Raw genomic sequence first — 15306 nt, forward strand, 5'->3', positions numbered from 1 at the left:
TGGCCTCGTTACTTACTACGTCGACAGATCAGAAACACTAATGTATGCGCCAGAAAGGAGTGTTCACTCTTAGAGGGAAAAACAGCGCTCATTCGCAAATATTTCTTGAACTCCTGTTTCGTGCAAGGCGTGAGGGACACGGCAGTAAGACAAAGCTCCTGCCCTCACGGAGTTTCCAGGCGCAAGACAGAATTGCAACGGCTATTACAGTTGTGATAAAGGCTGTGAAAGACAGGCAAGTGCTCTAAGAGTTTGTAGCAGGAAGACCACATCTCACCTGTTGGGATCACGGAAGGAGGCCACCGGAAGAAGAGACCTGAAGCTGAGACATGAAATAAACAGGAGCCCCACAGTGGGGGAGGGGTGTGACAAGCTTGAAACCCCGGAACACGCAAGAAGCTGGTACGGCTTGGGCAGAGAAGGGAGTATGCTGGGAGATGACCTTGAAGCTACTGTAAGCAGGGGCTGGAGCAGGCAAAGCCTTGGGCTCACACTAAGGATTTTCAGCCTAAACCTAAGGAGAGTTTTGAGCAGGGACGTGAATAGATTTACGTCTTTTTTTTTTAGTTTATTTTATTTATTTTGAGAGAGGGAGAGAGCAAGGGAGGGGCAGAAGGGAGGGGCAGAGAGATAGGGAGAGAGAGAATCCCAAGCAGGCTCCACACTGTCAGTGCAGGGCCCGATGTAGGGCTCAAGCCCACGATCTGTGAGATCATGACCTGAGCCAAGATCAAGAGTTGGACGTTTCACCGACTGAGCCACCCAGGTGCCCTGACATAGATTTACATCTTTATAGGATCAGTCCACTGGTGGAGAATGGATCGAAGGGAGGCAGGAGGGGATGTAGTGGAAGAGAAAAGGGGATATTATTGGAACCCAGGGCAGAGAGGTAACACCTGTTCACTGCACAACTTTGAGGCATGAGTAGAAGTTAAAATCGATGGGCTTCAAGGTGGGTCAGGTATGTCAAGTTAAGGGGAGGCAGGGATCAAAGAGTATCCCAGATTTCTGGCATAAGAAACTCAATGGGTCTTGGTAACATTTACTGAGAAAGAAACCCTGGAAGAATTTGGAGGGATTGTGAATTCATCTTGGATATGCGCACTGAGAGTGTGTGTGATGTATCCAGGCAGAGAAGCAGAGGTACTTGGGTAGATGGGTCTGGAGCTCAGAATGGTCTGGGCTGGAACTCTATTTAGTGGTCACTGTTTGGCACAGAGATAGAAATGAAAGCCAGGGGTTTGGACAAGATCACTTAGGGAGAGAAAGTATGGTATTAGAAGAGGGTCTAGGACTGAGCACTGAAGAAATATTCCACTTACAACCAGTGTGGAGGAGAGGATAAAGGAAACCAATGAAACATATAGGAGTGTGGTAGCAGGCTCCAACATGGACCCCAGTGATTCCCCACCCCTTGGTCTTTATGTGCTGTGTAGCCTCCCACGTGGGATAGCGCTAACCTGGGTAGCCAATGCAGTATCGTGGAAATGACCGTGCACGACTGAGGTTGTGGCTACAAAACCTTGTAAGACTTCAGAGAGACCTAAGGTGGTCCCTAAAAAAGTTGTTCAAATAATAAGGGTTATTGTCCCTCAGCAGTCTGAGCAGCAGCCCAAGGCAAAGAAGGAGTTATCTCCAAGAAATATGTGGGTGTGGCTTTTGCCTAATGGAGTGAACTGGAGTAAGACTCAGAGGAGACACACAGAGTTCAAAAATAATTATATTTGCATTAACATTATCAGCTTGGACTAAAAGAGATACACTACAAAATGTAAAGAGGGCTTTATATCCCCCAAATTCTACTGGGTGGTAACGGGCTAAGAACATGTTAACGGTCTATCTACACGGGCTACCTTTCACTGAAAGGAAAAATGACTCAGAGGATGGAACCAAGAGCCCAGCCTCCAAGATGGCCCCCAACATTCCCCACCTTCTGGTATCCACACCTTTGGGTACTTCCTTCCTCCCCACACTGAATTAGACTGACCTGTGTAACCAGTATACTGTGGGAGTGCCAGGGTGTGGTGTTTGAGGATAAGCCGTAAAAGCCATTGCAGCTTCCACCCTGCTCTCCTGGATCACCTGCTCTGGGGAAAACCAGCTACCATGTTGTGAAGACATTCAAGCAAGCCTACGGAGGTGCCCGTATGGTGAGGCATTGAGCCTCCTGCCAATGGTCGTGTGGGTGAGCCATCCTGGGTGGACCCTCCAGCTTCCGTCAGGCTTCCAGAGGACTGTCGTGCCAGATACCACGGGATGACCCTCATGAGGGACTCCAAGCAAACCGACGCAGTTAAGCCGCACCAAAATACCTGACCCGTAAAAGCCAGGAGGTGATGTTTGTCGTTTTAAGATATGTCTTGGGGGTACTGTGTTAACATGATCCACCTTAGTGTAATTCGTAGCATGTCTTAGGGTAATGCAACAGATCATTAATACAAGAAGAAAGACCAAGAGTGAGCTCATGAACGGTAGATGAACTCTTGTCTCAAGGGGACAGTGGACATGGGTGTAAGTGGTGAGGGACAGCCGAATGTCTCTTCCCTGGATGACAACAAGGCCCGAATAGCCATCCTTAGTTTCGTGTGGAAAACAGGAAAACCCCCCTACACTCAGTCCACTTGGTGCGAGAAAACTAAGAAGTATCTATCATTGTTCTCCAGGACCTTGTTGAAAACATGTTCTGCAAGTCTGCGATGCCTCTCAAGGACACTGCATAGATGTCTTGCTGAACTTATCCACTCTTTCAGTGGCCTTCTCGTGCAGACACGTCATGCCATTAGTGGGCTGTACGTGAACACGGGCGCCCGCCGTGCAGCACCTGGACTGCTGGACTTGCCTAGGTGCTCATACAAGCGAACTCCAGGCTAAAGCAAAAGCTTCTTAAGATAGAAAAAGACTCCGAAAACCTTTTACCAAAAATGCTCACCACCACCTCATATTTATGTTTTAGTTTATCTTTGAAAGTACTTTCACGACATCTTATTTTAAGCTCACAACCACCCGTGTGAGGAGGGTGGGTGGGTGGGTTTGTAGAAAAGGCAGATACGGGTCATTCCCAAATGAGGAAACAGGCTTCAATCGCTTGGTTAAGGCCACACAAACCATTCATGGTTGCAGGTCTCCTGGTATCAGGTTGAGTGCTTTTCTCCAAAAGATCCAGGCAGCATTAACCAGGGACTATTCACCTGGCACCTTCTTTCTACAAATAATCTCAAAACAGCTCGAACATCACCTTCCGCAGCAATCTATCTGCCTTATGCTTTAATACTGGCTTTTCTGAAACTGGAATTGTGGAAGGGGTGAAGATCCTCTGTCTTCTTTCCACGTTGGTTCCTATGCAACTGTACAAACTGAATGTCTTACACAGCAGTCCTCAGGAGTGGCTGGACGGTAATGACACCCTTCAAAACATTCCTCATTGGAAGCTGCCTTCAGGGAACAAAACCTCTTCCCGGAAGAAAAGCAGTCTATTAGTTCAGAGTTATGTTTCATTTTTGAATTACAAATAGCATCATTCCCTTGACCATCTTCCTTAGTCGGATTTTTAGCCGTTTCCTAAATGTTACTCTAGGCTCAGAGACCAAAACTTTACAAACACTGAGCATATGCAAACGTGCTGGTTACAGACTCTGAGGGGCTTACCCCAAAGACATTCCAGAAACGTTAGAGCGACAGCACTAACAGAACACTAACACCTCTGAACAGAACTCCCCTGAGGAAGAAAACCCTCACAAGGGTTTGTATCAGGAATGTATGGCAACGATATTAATTAAAATAATGACTTGTGTGTGTTGAGTGGCACTTGATACGTCTTGTCTAATTTAATCCTCAAAAGAATCCTATGAGGGAAGACACAGTTCTATTTGTTTAAAAATCACACCTTACCATGTGATCACACAGGTGTAACGCCCTTATATCGTAAAGGGCAAAGAGTAATTCCTAAAAACTACAGGAATGAATGGCTCATATAACGTCTCTCAAAAGCTTCCACCTCCTCAGAGGGTTGGTCTGTAGGGATCTGACCCAATTTGGTGGTTTTCACACATTTTCAAGCCTGTTAGTGTTTTGCCACTCCGGTATCAGTGCACATTTTAGTCTACTGTAACTGGACAGAGATAGTAGAGGACAGAAGTAACTACATTTTTGACTTCTGAGAAACTCAAGACATTTCCAATTTTCCTCATCTCGCTCTGTGGCTCCAAAATGACTTCTATTGTACCCATCAAAAGGAGGAAGACACACGAAACCGCATCTCAAACTGATCTTTGCTTCTTTTTTTTCCCCTATGATGGTTTGTTTGGTCCAAGAAGGTAAGAAATGAAGACTTCATCCAAGAATCTGTTCTTTTATTTCTTTTCTTTTTTTTTAAAGTTATTGATTCATTTTGAGGTGGGGTGTGGGGAGAGAGAGGGAGAAAGAGAATCCCAAGCAGTCTCCCTGCCACTCGAGCTCACAAACCGTGAGATCATGACCTGAGCCGAGATCAAGAGTCGACTAAGTCACCCAAGTGCCCTTCCAAGAATCTATTAAGTAGCAATTTGAGGAGCCAAGATTTGCTACCAGGTATCCATTTGTATCTAACTATCTAGATATTGATGTAGATTTATTTAGATAGAGAAAGACACATTGTTTAATACTGTGTTTCTTGAAAACCATCTCACCAAGTGTGATCCGATGTGTTTCTAGCTCCTTCAGAGTGATCGAGCCACAGGAGAAGGCAGCCATATGAGAACCACTATGACCAAGAGGAAGACCGTCAGCCCATCCCAAACAAGACACCCGGAGGCATGACCCCCAGGACTTCTGCCGTGGCCATGTGCCTTAAACCAGTCGACTACTTCCTGGAGGTCAAATGGCTGAGCCTCATAACCCAGCTCCTTCTTGGCCTTCTCTAGACTAAAGTAATGTGTGACGCCAGTTTTGTAAACTTCTGTGCGGGTGAGGAAGGGCTGGAAGTTGTAGACCCGACCAAAAAGGAAGTGAGCCATTTCTGTCAGGAAAGCAAAACAGTAGATGAGGGTCAAGGGCAGGCGGATGGATGGGAACCTGTAGCCCAGGCCCTCAACCAGAGGCCGGAGGAACTCAAAGTTGTTCACGGGTCTGCCGTCCGAAATGAAGTAGGGCTGCCCAGAGGCCACGTGGCCCTTGGCAGCTGTCAGGGCCTCTGAGGCCAGAATGTGAGCCTGGACCAAGTTATCCACGTGGACAAATTCAACCAGGCTCCCAGGATCCCCATACACAAACTTGAAGAGACCCCTCTCAATGTAGCTCACTATCCTGGGAAGGTGCCTTTGTTCTCCAGGCCCGTAGATGCCAGCCGGCCTCAGAGCACAGGTTCTCAAGACACCATCACCTCTTACCAGGGTAGCACCATTGGCCTCCAGCACTTTCTTTTCTGCAATAGATTTGGTCCGAGAGTAGTGATCAGGATGGAGGTGAAGAGGTAGGTAAGGCAGAGATTCATCTCCATTTCTGATAACTTGACCTCCAAAGATGACATTGAAAGTGCTAGTGTAAACTAACCTTGGCACCCCTCTCCTCCTGCAAACCTGGAGGATGTGGTCTGTGCCCCCGACGTTGACTTCTTCAATCAGGCTTCGATTCAGCTGCTCCCGCCCCGACATGCCGTAAGAGGCGATATGGAACACACATGCAACGTCCACATCCTGGAAGGCTTTCTCCACATCACAGAGGTGGCGAACGTCTCCGTGTATAAACTTGACTCCCTCTGGCAAGGGATGAGCAGGGCTTTTGATGTCAAAGAGAATCACGTGGAATCCTTTCTGGTTCAGAGCACAGCCTAGGCTGAAACGAGGAAAAGCAAGTTAGATCGAATCGTTGACTAAGCTATGCCTGACGAAAACCGCATAAAATAATTTACCAATCAATGTGGGGCTGACCCAAGTCTTCTGGGCTTATCCTGAGTCCCCCCGCTTTACATGTTCATTGTGCAACAATCCCTTATGTAAGCACGCAAATATTCAAAACTGAGGATCCACATATCCTTGCTTCTTCTATCTTCTCACATAGATGGTAGCAACTACAGGTTCCATTTTCCCCCTCTGTTTTAGGACCCACCATCCATTCTTTGGGACATTCATGAATGATAACAGAGCTGCAAAGGAATAACTTATTATTTGGGGGCACCCGGGTGGCTCAGGCACTTGAGCCTCAGACTCCTGGTTTCGGCTCAGGTTGTGATCTCATGGTTCGTGAGTTCAAGCCCAGCATCGGGCTCTGTGATGACAGCGTGGAGCCTGCTTGGGATTCTCTCTCTCTCTCCCTCTCTCTCTCTCTCTCTCTCTCTCTGCCCTCCCCTGCTCACTTTCTCTCTCTCTCTCTTTCAAAAACAAATAAACATTAGAAAAAAGAGTAAGTATTATTTTAAAATGTTTTTGGTGGGCGCATTATCTACACCCGCCCCCAATTTAATGCCTTTACAAAGAATCTTTCTTAAAGTAGTATATATCTGTAGTTCTGAATTTCAATGTCTGAGCAGTGGGCAACCTAGTTCATTTCTGGTTTAACGCTGTTCAAATGAGCAAAAGTCTACACTGTACTCATGTCAGAGTCAAAAGCTGTCATTTTTTTTCCAGCAACTACCAATAAAATAATTCCACAGACGTGTTTATCGATGCACTGACCGGAAACCGAAATAGCCACCTCCTCCTGTAATAAGGACCGTTTCCTTCGGGGATTTGCGGGAGTCCATAGGTGGCAGTCAGGAGCTCACTGGACCTAGTAGAAAGAAATGCAACAATGTTACTGACCCCACCTGGCCTAGTGCTGCATCAGAAAAGGGGAGCTGATAACAAGGCTTATGAAGACTCAGCAGAACGCCCAACAGAGGACGGGCACTCTGTGATGTCATTTCTCACACTTCCTTTGCTTGGAGCTCTAAGGGTCTGGGGACTGGTTGTCCCATTACCTTTCCACGTACCAAGGTCACATCTCTCAAAAGCACAGGGTTGCGGAAATGCTTGACGAGTTCTTCTGCACAACCGTACTAAGTTCCTGAGATCGCCAGGAAAGCTAACCAGTCCACCACGCAGAGAGAGGTCAGTGGGTGGGACAGCTACGGAGGCTGTTTCTAAACACAGTGGATGTCAGTCACGGATATTTCAACCCGGACTTCCTCCCTGGATCTCCGTGATGTGGCGCCAATCTCCCTCCCTGACTTCATCTGGCGTTCTCCCGCCGCCCACTGGACTCCCTTTGAGATGCCAAGCCCGTCTGCAACTTGAGGGCTGCACACACCTTCTATTTCACCTTAGTGGGAAGGGCTGTTCTTTGCCCGGCTGTACCTTTCCCAATCGCTAGGTCTGCCTGAACGTCCCTTGCTCAGTCAGGGATGCTTCTCTGATTGCCCTAAGGGAGAGCCCCTGACCTTAAATACTGCCGTTGTTCCTTCATGGCACGTCTTATCACCTGAAAGTATCTTTTCTGTTTTAAACTATTGCTCTCCTTACAATAGAACATAAGTTCCATGAGAACTGAGACCTTCTGCCTTTTCTGCTGACAAGCCTTTTCCAGAACCTACCACATGGCAGATGTTCAACAAATATTTGTTGAATTTACGGGTGATTTTGAACACCGTGAAATACACCCAGTTGAGTAAAATTGTTTTGGGCACAAATGACGCAGGGCTCTGCAGTGTGTAAGAGTCACCGCTGTGTAAGTCAAAGAACACTGCCGCTCTCTTTTCTTTCTTGCTTTCACATTGCCATTTTCATTAAACTTCTCTCCTAAGAAATTCTGGGGGGTGCCTGGGTGGCTCAGTAGGTTAAGCAGCTGACTCTAGATTTTGGCTCTGGTCATGATCTCACGGTTTGTGAGCGTGAGTCCCGCATCGGGCTCCATGCTGGCAGCGTGGAGCTTGCTTGCGATTCTCTAAGTAAATAAACAAACAAACAAACAAAAGTCTGGGTTACGGAATGAAAACAACGCAAAGCTAAATGAGACGAACTTCTGCATTCTGGACCTGACGATGGAGTGAGGCTTTTGGAAGCAGCTAAACTACAAGGTGAAAAGGAGGAAACAAGATTGCTGTCACGTGTCGGTGTAAGCAAGGTGCCGTGGGAGCACCGAGCTGGGCGTGGAGAGAAACTGACTCTGAAGAGCTCATCAGAGAAGACTGCACTGCGAAGTGGGCATCAGAGCTGAAGGGTGACAACAAGAGGACTGAGGCGGGCTGAGACAGGCTGAGGGAGCATCACGAATGAACAGAATGGTGACGGGAAAGGCCGTGTTGGGCAATTAATATAGTGATTCAGGCGGGAAAGATAGCCTGGGGTCAGCTTGGAGACACCTCTGAGCTCCTGAAGGGGAACGTGAATTCTATTCTGCAGACAACCCAACAGCCCCGCGCCCTCTGGTCCTTGTAAAAGATCAAACTTTTCCCGGAGGGAAGGAGAGCCTGAAAACCGGCAAGGTCTGGGTAAGAGGTGATGGGGCTGTGCTAGAGGCCTATCAGTGAGGACGCAGTGCCAGGGTGCTCGGCTGAAATCAGGACGTGAGCCGGCGAGCAACTGAGTGAGCCCGCAGTGGGCAGCACCCAGGCGGAGTCTGAGGGGTGCGCCATCATTAACCCAAGCGACACACACAGGCTTTGAAAACGTTCTGTTTGGTTAACAGAGTTCTGATTAATAGGATGCCAGATAACAAAGTCTAAGATTTTTTAAAAAATGTTTAATGTTTAATTATTTGTTTTGAGAGAGAGAGTGAGCAGGGGAGGGACAGACAGAGCAGGAGACAAAGAACCCGAAGCAGGTTCCAGGCTCCAAACTGTCAGCACAGAGCCCGACGTTGGGCTCGAACCCACGGACTGTGACATCATGACCTGAGCCAAAGTCCGACGCTCAACTGACTGAATCAAACTGACTGAACCACCCAGGCACCCCAAGGTATTCTTAATATCTCCACAAGAATTCCACGGTAAGGGATTCAGAAAATGGACCAGGCCTCAGAGTCCAATTAAGAAAATTCCAACAGAAATTCTCCCTAATCTCTTAATTATTCTGTTTTTGAAACCACCCACTCCGGACCAGTCACAGGACCACAGGTCAGTCATGGCACATGTGCACATTAATCATGCTGGGAATGTAGAGGTGCACGTTATTAATGCTTCAGAGGACCTGCCAGGTCTATTCACCCTCCTTCTCATCAGCTTCCAACTACTGCCACAAGGATCCGAGGGGAGAACTTGTATGACTGACCTGATCAAGGGGTCAGACGAGAAAGGTGGCAATGAACAGGGGAAAAGTAATGATGGGGCAAGACAGCGAGGAAAAGAAGCCTATCCACCAGGTGGGTAAAACCTTCACAGATCACCAGCCATTAACATCCCCACCCGAGCTGCCTTCTTGCTTCCTGGCTCCCTACATCAAAAAGCACAGAAAAAAAACACAAAAAAACAAAAAACACTGCAGTAAACACATCTCCCGGAAAACTGCAACAAACTTCCAAGAACACTAAGCCAGAAGGGAGAAGAAGCGTATACAATTTTTCTTCAACTAGCTGCCTGACTTTTACATTCTTCATGGCTTCTGTTTTATTAATTAGTTACCATCTGATTCCTCCTGGGGCTGGGCACTCAGGCCAATGTTTATAATCACAATTACTTTAAGGCTCTTTCAAAACCCGGCTTAGTAATTGCTTTCCTCTGGGTGGAGGGGGGAAGGGTCACATCTGACCTGAGCAGTCATTCTATCAGATATGGGTTAAAGTTAAGTACATGATCCAAAAAAAGGAATCTTAATTACAAACAGGAAAAAATGAAATTTAAATCCGCCTGACCTCTTGATAATACTAAGATAAAGTGAGGGTAATAAAGTTGACATCTCACAGGGAAGTTATGAGAAAACTCATAAAAATGACTACGGGTACCTTAGACTTACAAAGACCTAATTAAATGCGAAGGATCAGTAATAAGAACCTTAGATTATGCACACAGTTCCTTCATCCCTTGAGTTCAAGTTGATGACGTTACTAACCCTCTGGTATTATAATGTAATATACAAATCTAGGTGCCACTGGAGTCCACAACAGATAAGAGAATTGAAGACTGCTTTCATAAAAATAAAATTTTACTACGTTTGCTTTAAGCAAGATAAAGTAACTCCAAGTACTTTAACCCTGTGATGGTGTGTTTTAAATTACTGCCCAAGTACTACCTAGAGGCAAAAGGTAACTGTGTTCTTACTGGATTGAGATCAGGAAAATACATTGAGGCTAGAGGGTTTAGAAATGGTGCTGTTCAAATTCCATGCATGATCTAAAAATTATTTGTGTTTAATATCAAGCAAAGCAATAAAGATATTGTTAAAGATAAGGAGAGTAACCCTGATACAGGTGAAGGGGGTGGGAGGTATACAACCTAAAAGGCCAAATACACTTGGAAAGAAAATTAACTGGAAAGTCGATATACTCATAACAGAGAGTAGCATTGTGGTTACTGGAGACTGGGGGTTGGAGGAAATGAGCCGGCACAAATTTCCAATAATAAGAGAAAGTTCTGGAGAACTAGTATACAGCAGTATATGTGACTACAGTCAACAACACTGTATTATATACCTGAAACCTGCTAAGAGTAGCTCTTGAAAGTTCTCAGCACACACGCAATAATTATGTGAGGTGCCTGAGATGTTAACATACTTTATTTTGGTTATTTCACGGCATAACAAATCATCACATTGCAAACCTTAAATTTACAGTGTTAGGTCAATTATCTCAATAAAGCTGGAAGAAAAAAATATCTTAAACTACCCCCCTCCCCCCCCCCCCCACACTGGGCTACAAATTATGCAAGTTGTACTGGTTGAGCTACTAGCTCTTGAAGCCAGGCCTGGAGGACTTCCCAGCCAGGACTCTTAACCCTGTGTGTCGCCCCCCTGGGGTTGAGACAAGGCTGTACCACCGCTGCTACTATTACTTATTATGTTTTATTTAAATCTATTCACCTTTTTACAAGAAATACATTCATTTTAAGTGGGAACCTCACACTTCCACTGTAAGTGGGAACCACCCGTCCTATGGAAAGGTAGTATTTCTAGGAACTGCGAAATGAAAAGTGATCAAGTCTAGCTAGATACAGATGCCTGCTGCAAACTCGGAGCTTGGGGCGGGGGGGAGGGGTGTCTGCTGTTAAACACACACACACACACACACACACACACACACACACACACACACACGAAGAAAAAAGGAAACCCCCAGCGCCTAGACAGTGTGTGAGGTCTTCGCGACATTCTAGAAAGCCACGCGGCGCCCGGCTCGTTGGAATCCGAGAGAGCGCTGGAAAGGGAAGGACGTTCCCATCACCGGGGTGGACGTCACTCACTCCCGCGCCCCGTACCACCTGCCGCCCGGCTCGTCCCACCCCGGCCGCCACGACGCGCGGGTGGGGCCGGGTCACCGACAGCCGGCTCGGCCCCGGGTCCCGGCGGAGCGGCGGTGGCCCTCCCGACCCAGGCCCGGGGCCCACTCACAGCGGCGAGAGACGGCAGCGCACGCAGGCCGTGAGAGATACGCTCGCCCCAGGCCGGTGCGTCCGCCGCGACCACCCCCGCTCCGCGCGGGAGCCGTCGGGCCGGCCTCCTGGAGCCACTTCCGGGCCTCTCTAGGAAGCCCGGAGGTCTCGGCATCTCTATGATGTGCGGGCTCTCTTCCATCCTCACCTGGGCTGGGCCAGCAGGTCCACTCCAGGAATCTCTCTCAGGTGCCCAACCCGAGCGTTCCAGCCTCGCGGGAGCCCTTGCAGGGTCATCCCTACTGCTATTCCCACCTCCACTGTCTGCTTTTAGACTTCCGCCTCCGTTTTTGTGTCCCCACAGGGCTGAGCACAGTGCCTGGTAACTGGGGAGGGGGGCGGTGCTCAGCTCAGTCAGTACTGCTGGGATGGATGATGGATGATAGGTGGATGGATGATGGATGAGGCTCCATGAAACTACTGAATAGTCACTCTCCAGGTCTTTTCAAGTCTCTAGCTCGGAGTCTTCACGTTTATGTATGTCTATATGTTTTCCCGTGTCCCTGATTTACCCTAGTTTTTTTCCGGTTCCAGGTGTGAGGGAATGAAAGCAAGACACCAGTAGCGTCTGCTACGCATCAGAATCCTGTAATGCTGTGCTTTTTTTTTTTTTTTTATGCTGTGCTTTAAAAAAAAAAAGTTTTTTTTTATTATTTAAAAAAATTTTTAATGTTTATCTTTGACAGAGAGAGAGAGAGAGAGAGAGCGAGCATGACCTGGGGAGGGACAGAAAGAGAGGGAGAGACAGAATCCAAAGCAGGCTCCAGGCTCTGAGCTGTCAGCACAGAGCCCAACACAGGGCTCGAACTCATGAACCGTGAGATCATGACCTGAGCTGAAGTGGGACGCTTAATGGACTGAGCCACCCAGGTGCCCCTAAAAAAATTTGTTTATTTATTTTTGAGATAAAGCATGCACGAGTGAGGGGCAGAGAGAGGGGGACAGAGTTTTCTAAAGTAGGCTCTGCGTTGACAGCGGACAGCCCGATGCGGGGCCCAAACTCACAAGCCACGAGATCATGACCTGAGCCAAAGTTGGATGCTTAGCCGACTGAGCAACCCAGGAACCCCAGTGCTGTGCTTTTTAAGGGTGCTCCATGTTGGGTTGCTGAGGAGTGGGGTTTCTGTCCAACCCCACTGATTCCCTTGGACACAGCTCCTGAAGTGGCTTGTGACCTGAGCCCTAAGGAACAAGTAGGAGATGGCCCAAGGAGAAGAGAAGAAAGGAACATTTTGGTGGAAAAAATAACAGGGCAAAAGCATAAAGTCAGGATTGAATGCCACATGCCTGAGGAATAAAGAGGCACTGCAGGCTAACGATATTTGTGGAGATCGAAAGGAGAGGAGAGGGAGAGGAAAAGAGACACAGTTCTGTATAGTACTCAGACCAATTGATCTGAAGGGAAAGACCATTGTCTGCATTGGGACTGTCCAGGAGGATTCAGCAAGACAGCAGAAGTCTGTAGGTGGGAGAGGGCATGATCCAGACCCCCATATTCCACCCTTTTCTCAGAATTAACCTCTTGACTGCTGCTGGAGCTTCCTCAGAGCTCTGCTGTGGTTTTAGGACACCGCAGCATCTGAAAACACTGATACACTTTGAGGGTGTCTGTCTGCCCCTCGAGATCGTTTCTCCAGGAGGCCACACTTTCAGGGGTGGTGGTGTTCAGACAGGATGTGTTGTGATCAGCTAGGAGGTGTCATACTAATGTCTCACCTATAGTATAGTAGTGAGCGTGAAGTGATGAATAACTTACCTTTCTAGTCTTTAGGCTTAGAGCAAGTATAGCAAGGAGGTAAGGAACAGACCTTAGAGTCAGAGCAGTGGGGATTGGAACCCTGGCTCTGTATAGAAGAGTCCCGAACTGATGAATGAGGTGAGGTCTGTGTCCTCCTCAGACCCCTCCTGGGCAACGTTAGCTGCTTTTGTTATAGATCATCTTCAAGACTACGTGTGCAAAACTTGGGCGGGAATATTCACATCAGCATTATTCACAAGCGCTCCAAAGAAGAAGTAATCCAAATGCCCATCAGTGGGTAAATGGATAAATAAAATGTGGTCTGTCCATACGAATAGAGTATTATTCACCTGTAAAAAGCAACCAAGTACAGGTCTTCCTCGACTTGCAGTGGGGTTATGTCCTGACGAAGCCATCGTAAACTGAAAATGTAGGTCGAAACTGCATTTAATTCCCCTAACCTACTGAACATGACAGCTTAGCCTCCCCTCCCTTAAATGTGCTCCGAATACTTACATTAGCCTACAGTCGGGCAAAATCATCTCACATAAAGCCTATTTTATAATAGTGGTGAGTGTCTCGTGTAATTTGTCAAATACTGTACTGAAAGTGACAAACGGAACTGTTGTAGGCGGACAGACGGTTGTGTCGCAGTTGTTCCCCCTCCTGATCGCGTGGTCGACTGGGAGCTTTGGCCTGCGGCTGCTGCCTGGCATCACGAGAGAGGATCATCCAAAAAATCGGTAGCCTGGGAACAGACCCTTATTCCCGATTCCCAATTCCAAGTGTGGTTTCTACCCAAGGCCCACGGCTTTCTCACCATCAGAAAGTTGAAAAATCGAAAGTCACACCCCTGTAAGTCTGGAGTCAGGGGCCGTCTGTAGTGATATGGGCTACCGCATGGATGGCCCTAGAAAACATTATGCTCGTGTTTTTACTAGCCAGCTTCAGAAGCCAGTCACACAAGACCACATACTGCATGATTTCACGTATGTGACATGTCCATAGGCAAATCCATAGAGACAAAAAGCCGATTGGTGGTTGCCAGCGGCTGGGAGGTTTGGGGTGAGATGGGGAGTGACTGCTCATGGGTACAGAGTTCCTTTCTGCAGTGACGGAATGTGGTGATGGCTGCACACCTGTGCGAATACTAAAAACCACTGATTTGTATCCCTTAAATGGGTGGGTTTTACGATATGTACATTAGACATCTCCATACAACTGTCATTAAAAACAGATTACACCTACAATATTGTCAGTCTCATTGTAATTGCAATGTTGTCTGAGTAAGAGAGGACAGGATGGCCCATCATCCTGGACGTGCCCACAGAAGCGTGTCATAGGAGGCAGAATCAATACAGGTAAAAGTTGAGGAACCATTGCCTTAGGGAAATAAGCATAATTCTCCTTTCCACCATCTCAATATGGAGGCTTTGCGCCCCCCGCCCCGGACGCTGCTGTCACCTTCCTCCTTCTCAGGGCAAGGAGGAGAGAGTACAAAGCAGAAGGAAAAGTAAGGTTTGAATAATAAATGCTTTCCAATTAGCTGCCTTGAAAACTGAGAGCCGGCTTGTATTCATCTTCATGATCAAATTACTTCATTTTGTCTCTCGTCTAACTGCTCGGGTAATTTTATGCCAGGATTATTTTAGTCATTCTAATTATGCAGGCATCAATATTTAGTGGGTGTTTACCTAACCCACTGCGTACCCAGAGGTGTTCTTCCCTCAGAGACCATGGCAGCACAATATAATATGAATAGGCATGCAAGGTATAGAAATGAAGTCCCTTTGATTTCTCCCTCCTTGTTTGCAAGGAACGTTCAGGTGGTGTTTCTTGAAAGAACAACGTGTGTCCTATTCAGATGCATCTACAAAAGGCAGTGCTGTCCGTGTTACCAGTTCATTATATGATACTAAATGCAATTCTTGTGCAGATGTTTCATTAGGGATTCAGTGATGCAAGACAAATTAAAATTCACCGTTTGTTTACATTTTCTTTTTGGCAAAGAACCTTTCCTCGCTAGTCGCCTCGTGTT

At 47.2% G+C, this 15306-nt stretch overlaps 1 protein-coding gene across 5 annotated transcripts in view; it reads right to left on the reverse strand.

The window, feature by feature from the left end:
- Positions 1-1704: 1704 nt before the first annotated feature.
- Positions 1705-15306, reverse strand: part of SDR42E1 (short chain dehydrogenase/reductase family 42E, member 1) — a 58865-nt gene continuing 45263 nt past the window's right edge. For 2 of the 5 annotated variants that reach the window (XM_019820125.3, XM_045046656.1), the window contains exons 2-3: positions 6648-6741; positions 1705-5808 (exon numbers count right to left, since the gene is read on the reverse strand). In XM_019820125.3, coding sequence (XP_019675684.1) covers positions 4695-5808; positions 6648-6715 — 1182 coding nt within the window. In that variant the 5' untranslated portion in view covers positions 6716-6741 and the 3' untranslated portion in view covers positions 1705-4694. Of the gene's footprint in view, positions 5809-6647; positions 6742-9218; positions 10730-11489; positions 11634-11678; positions 11812-15306 lie in introns of those variants that run through there. The other 3 variants (XM_019820127.3, XM_003998293.6, XM_019820126.3) reach the window with 3 other exon arrangements.

Source organism: Felis catus, chromosome E2 (genome assembly GCF_018350175.1).
Source record: "Felis catus isolate Fca126 chromosome E2, F.catus_Fca126_mat1.0, whole genome shotgun sequence".
Lineage (NCBI taxonomy): Eukaryota > Metazoa > Chordata > Mammalia > Carnivora > Felidae > Felis > Felis catus.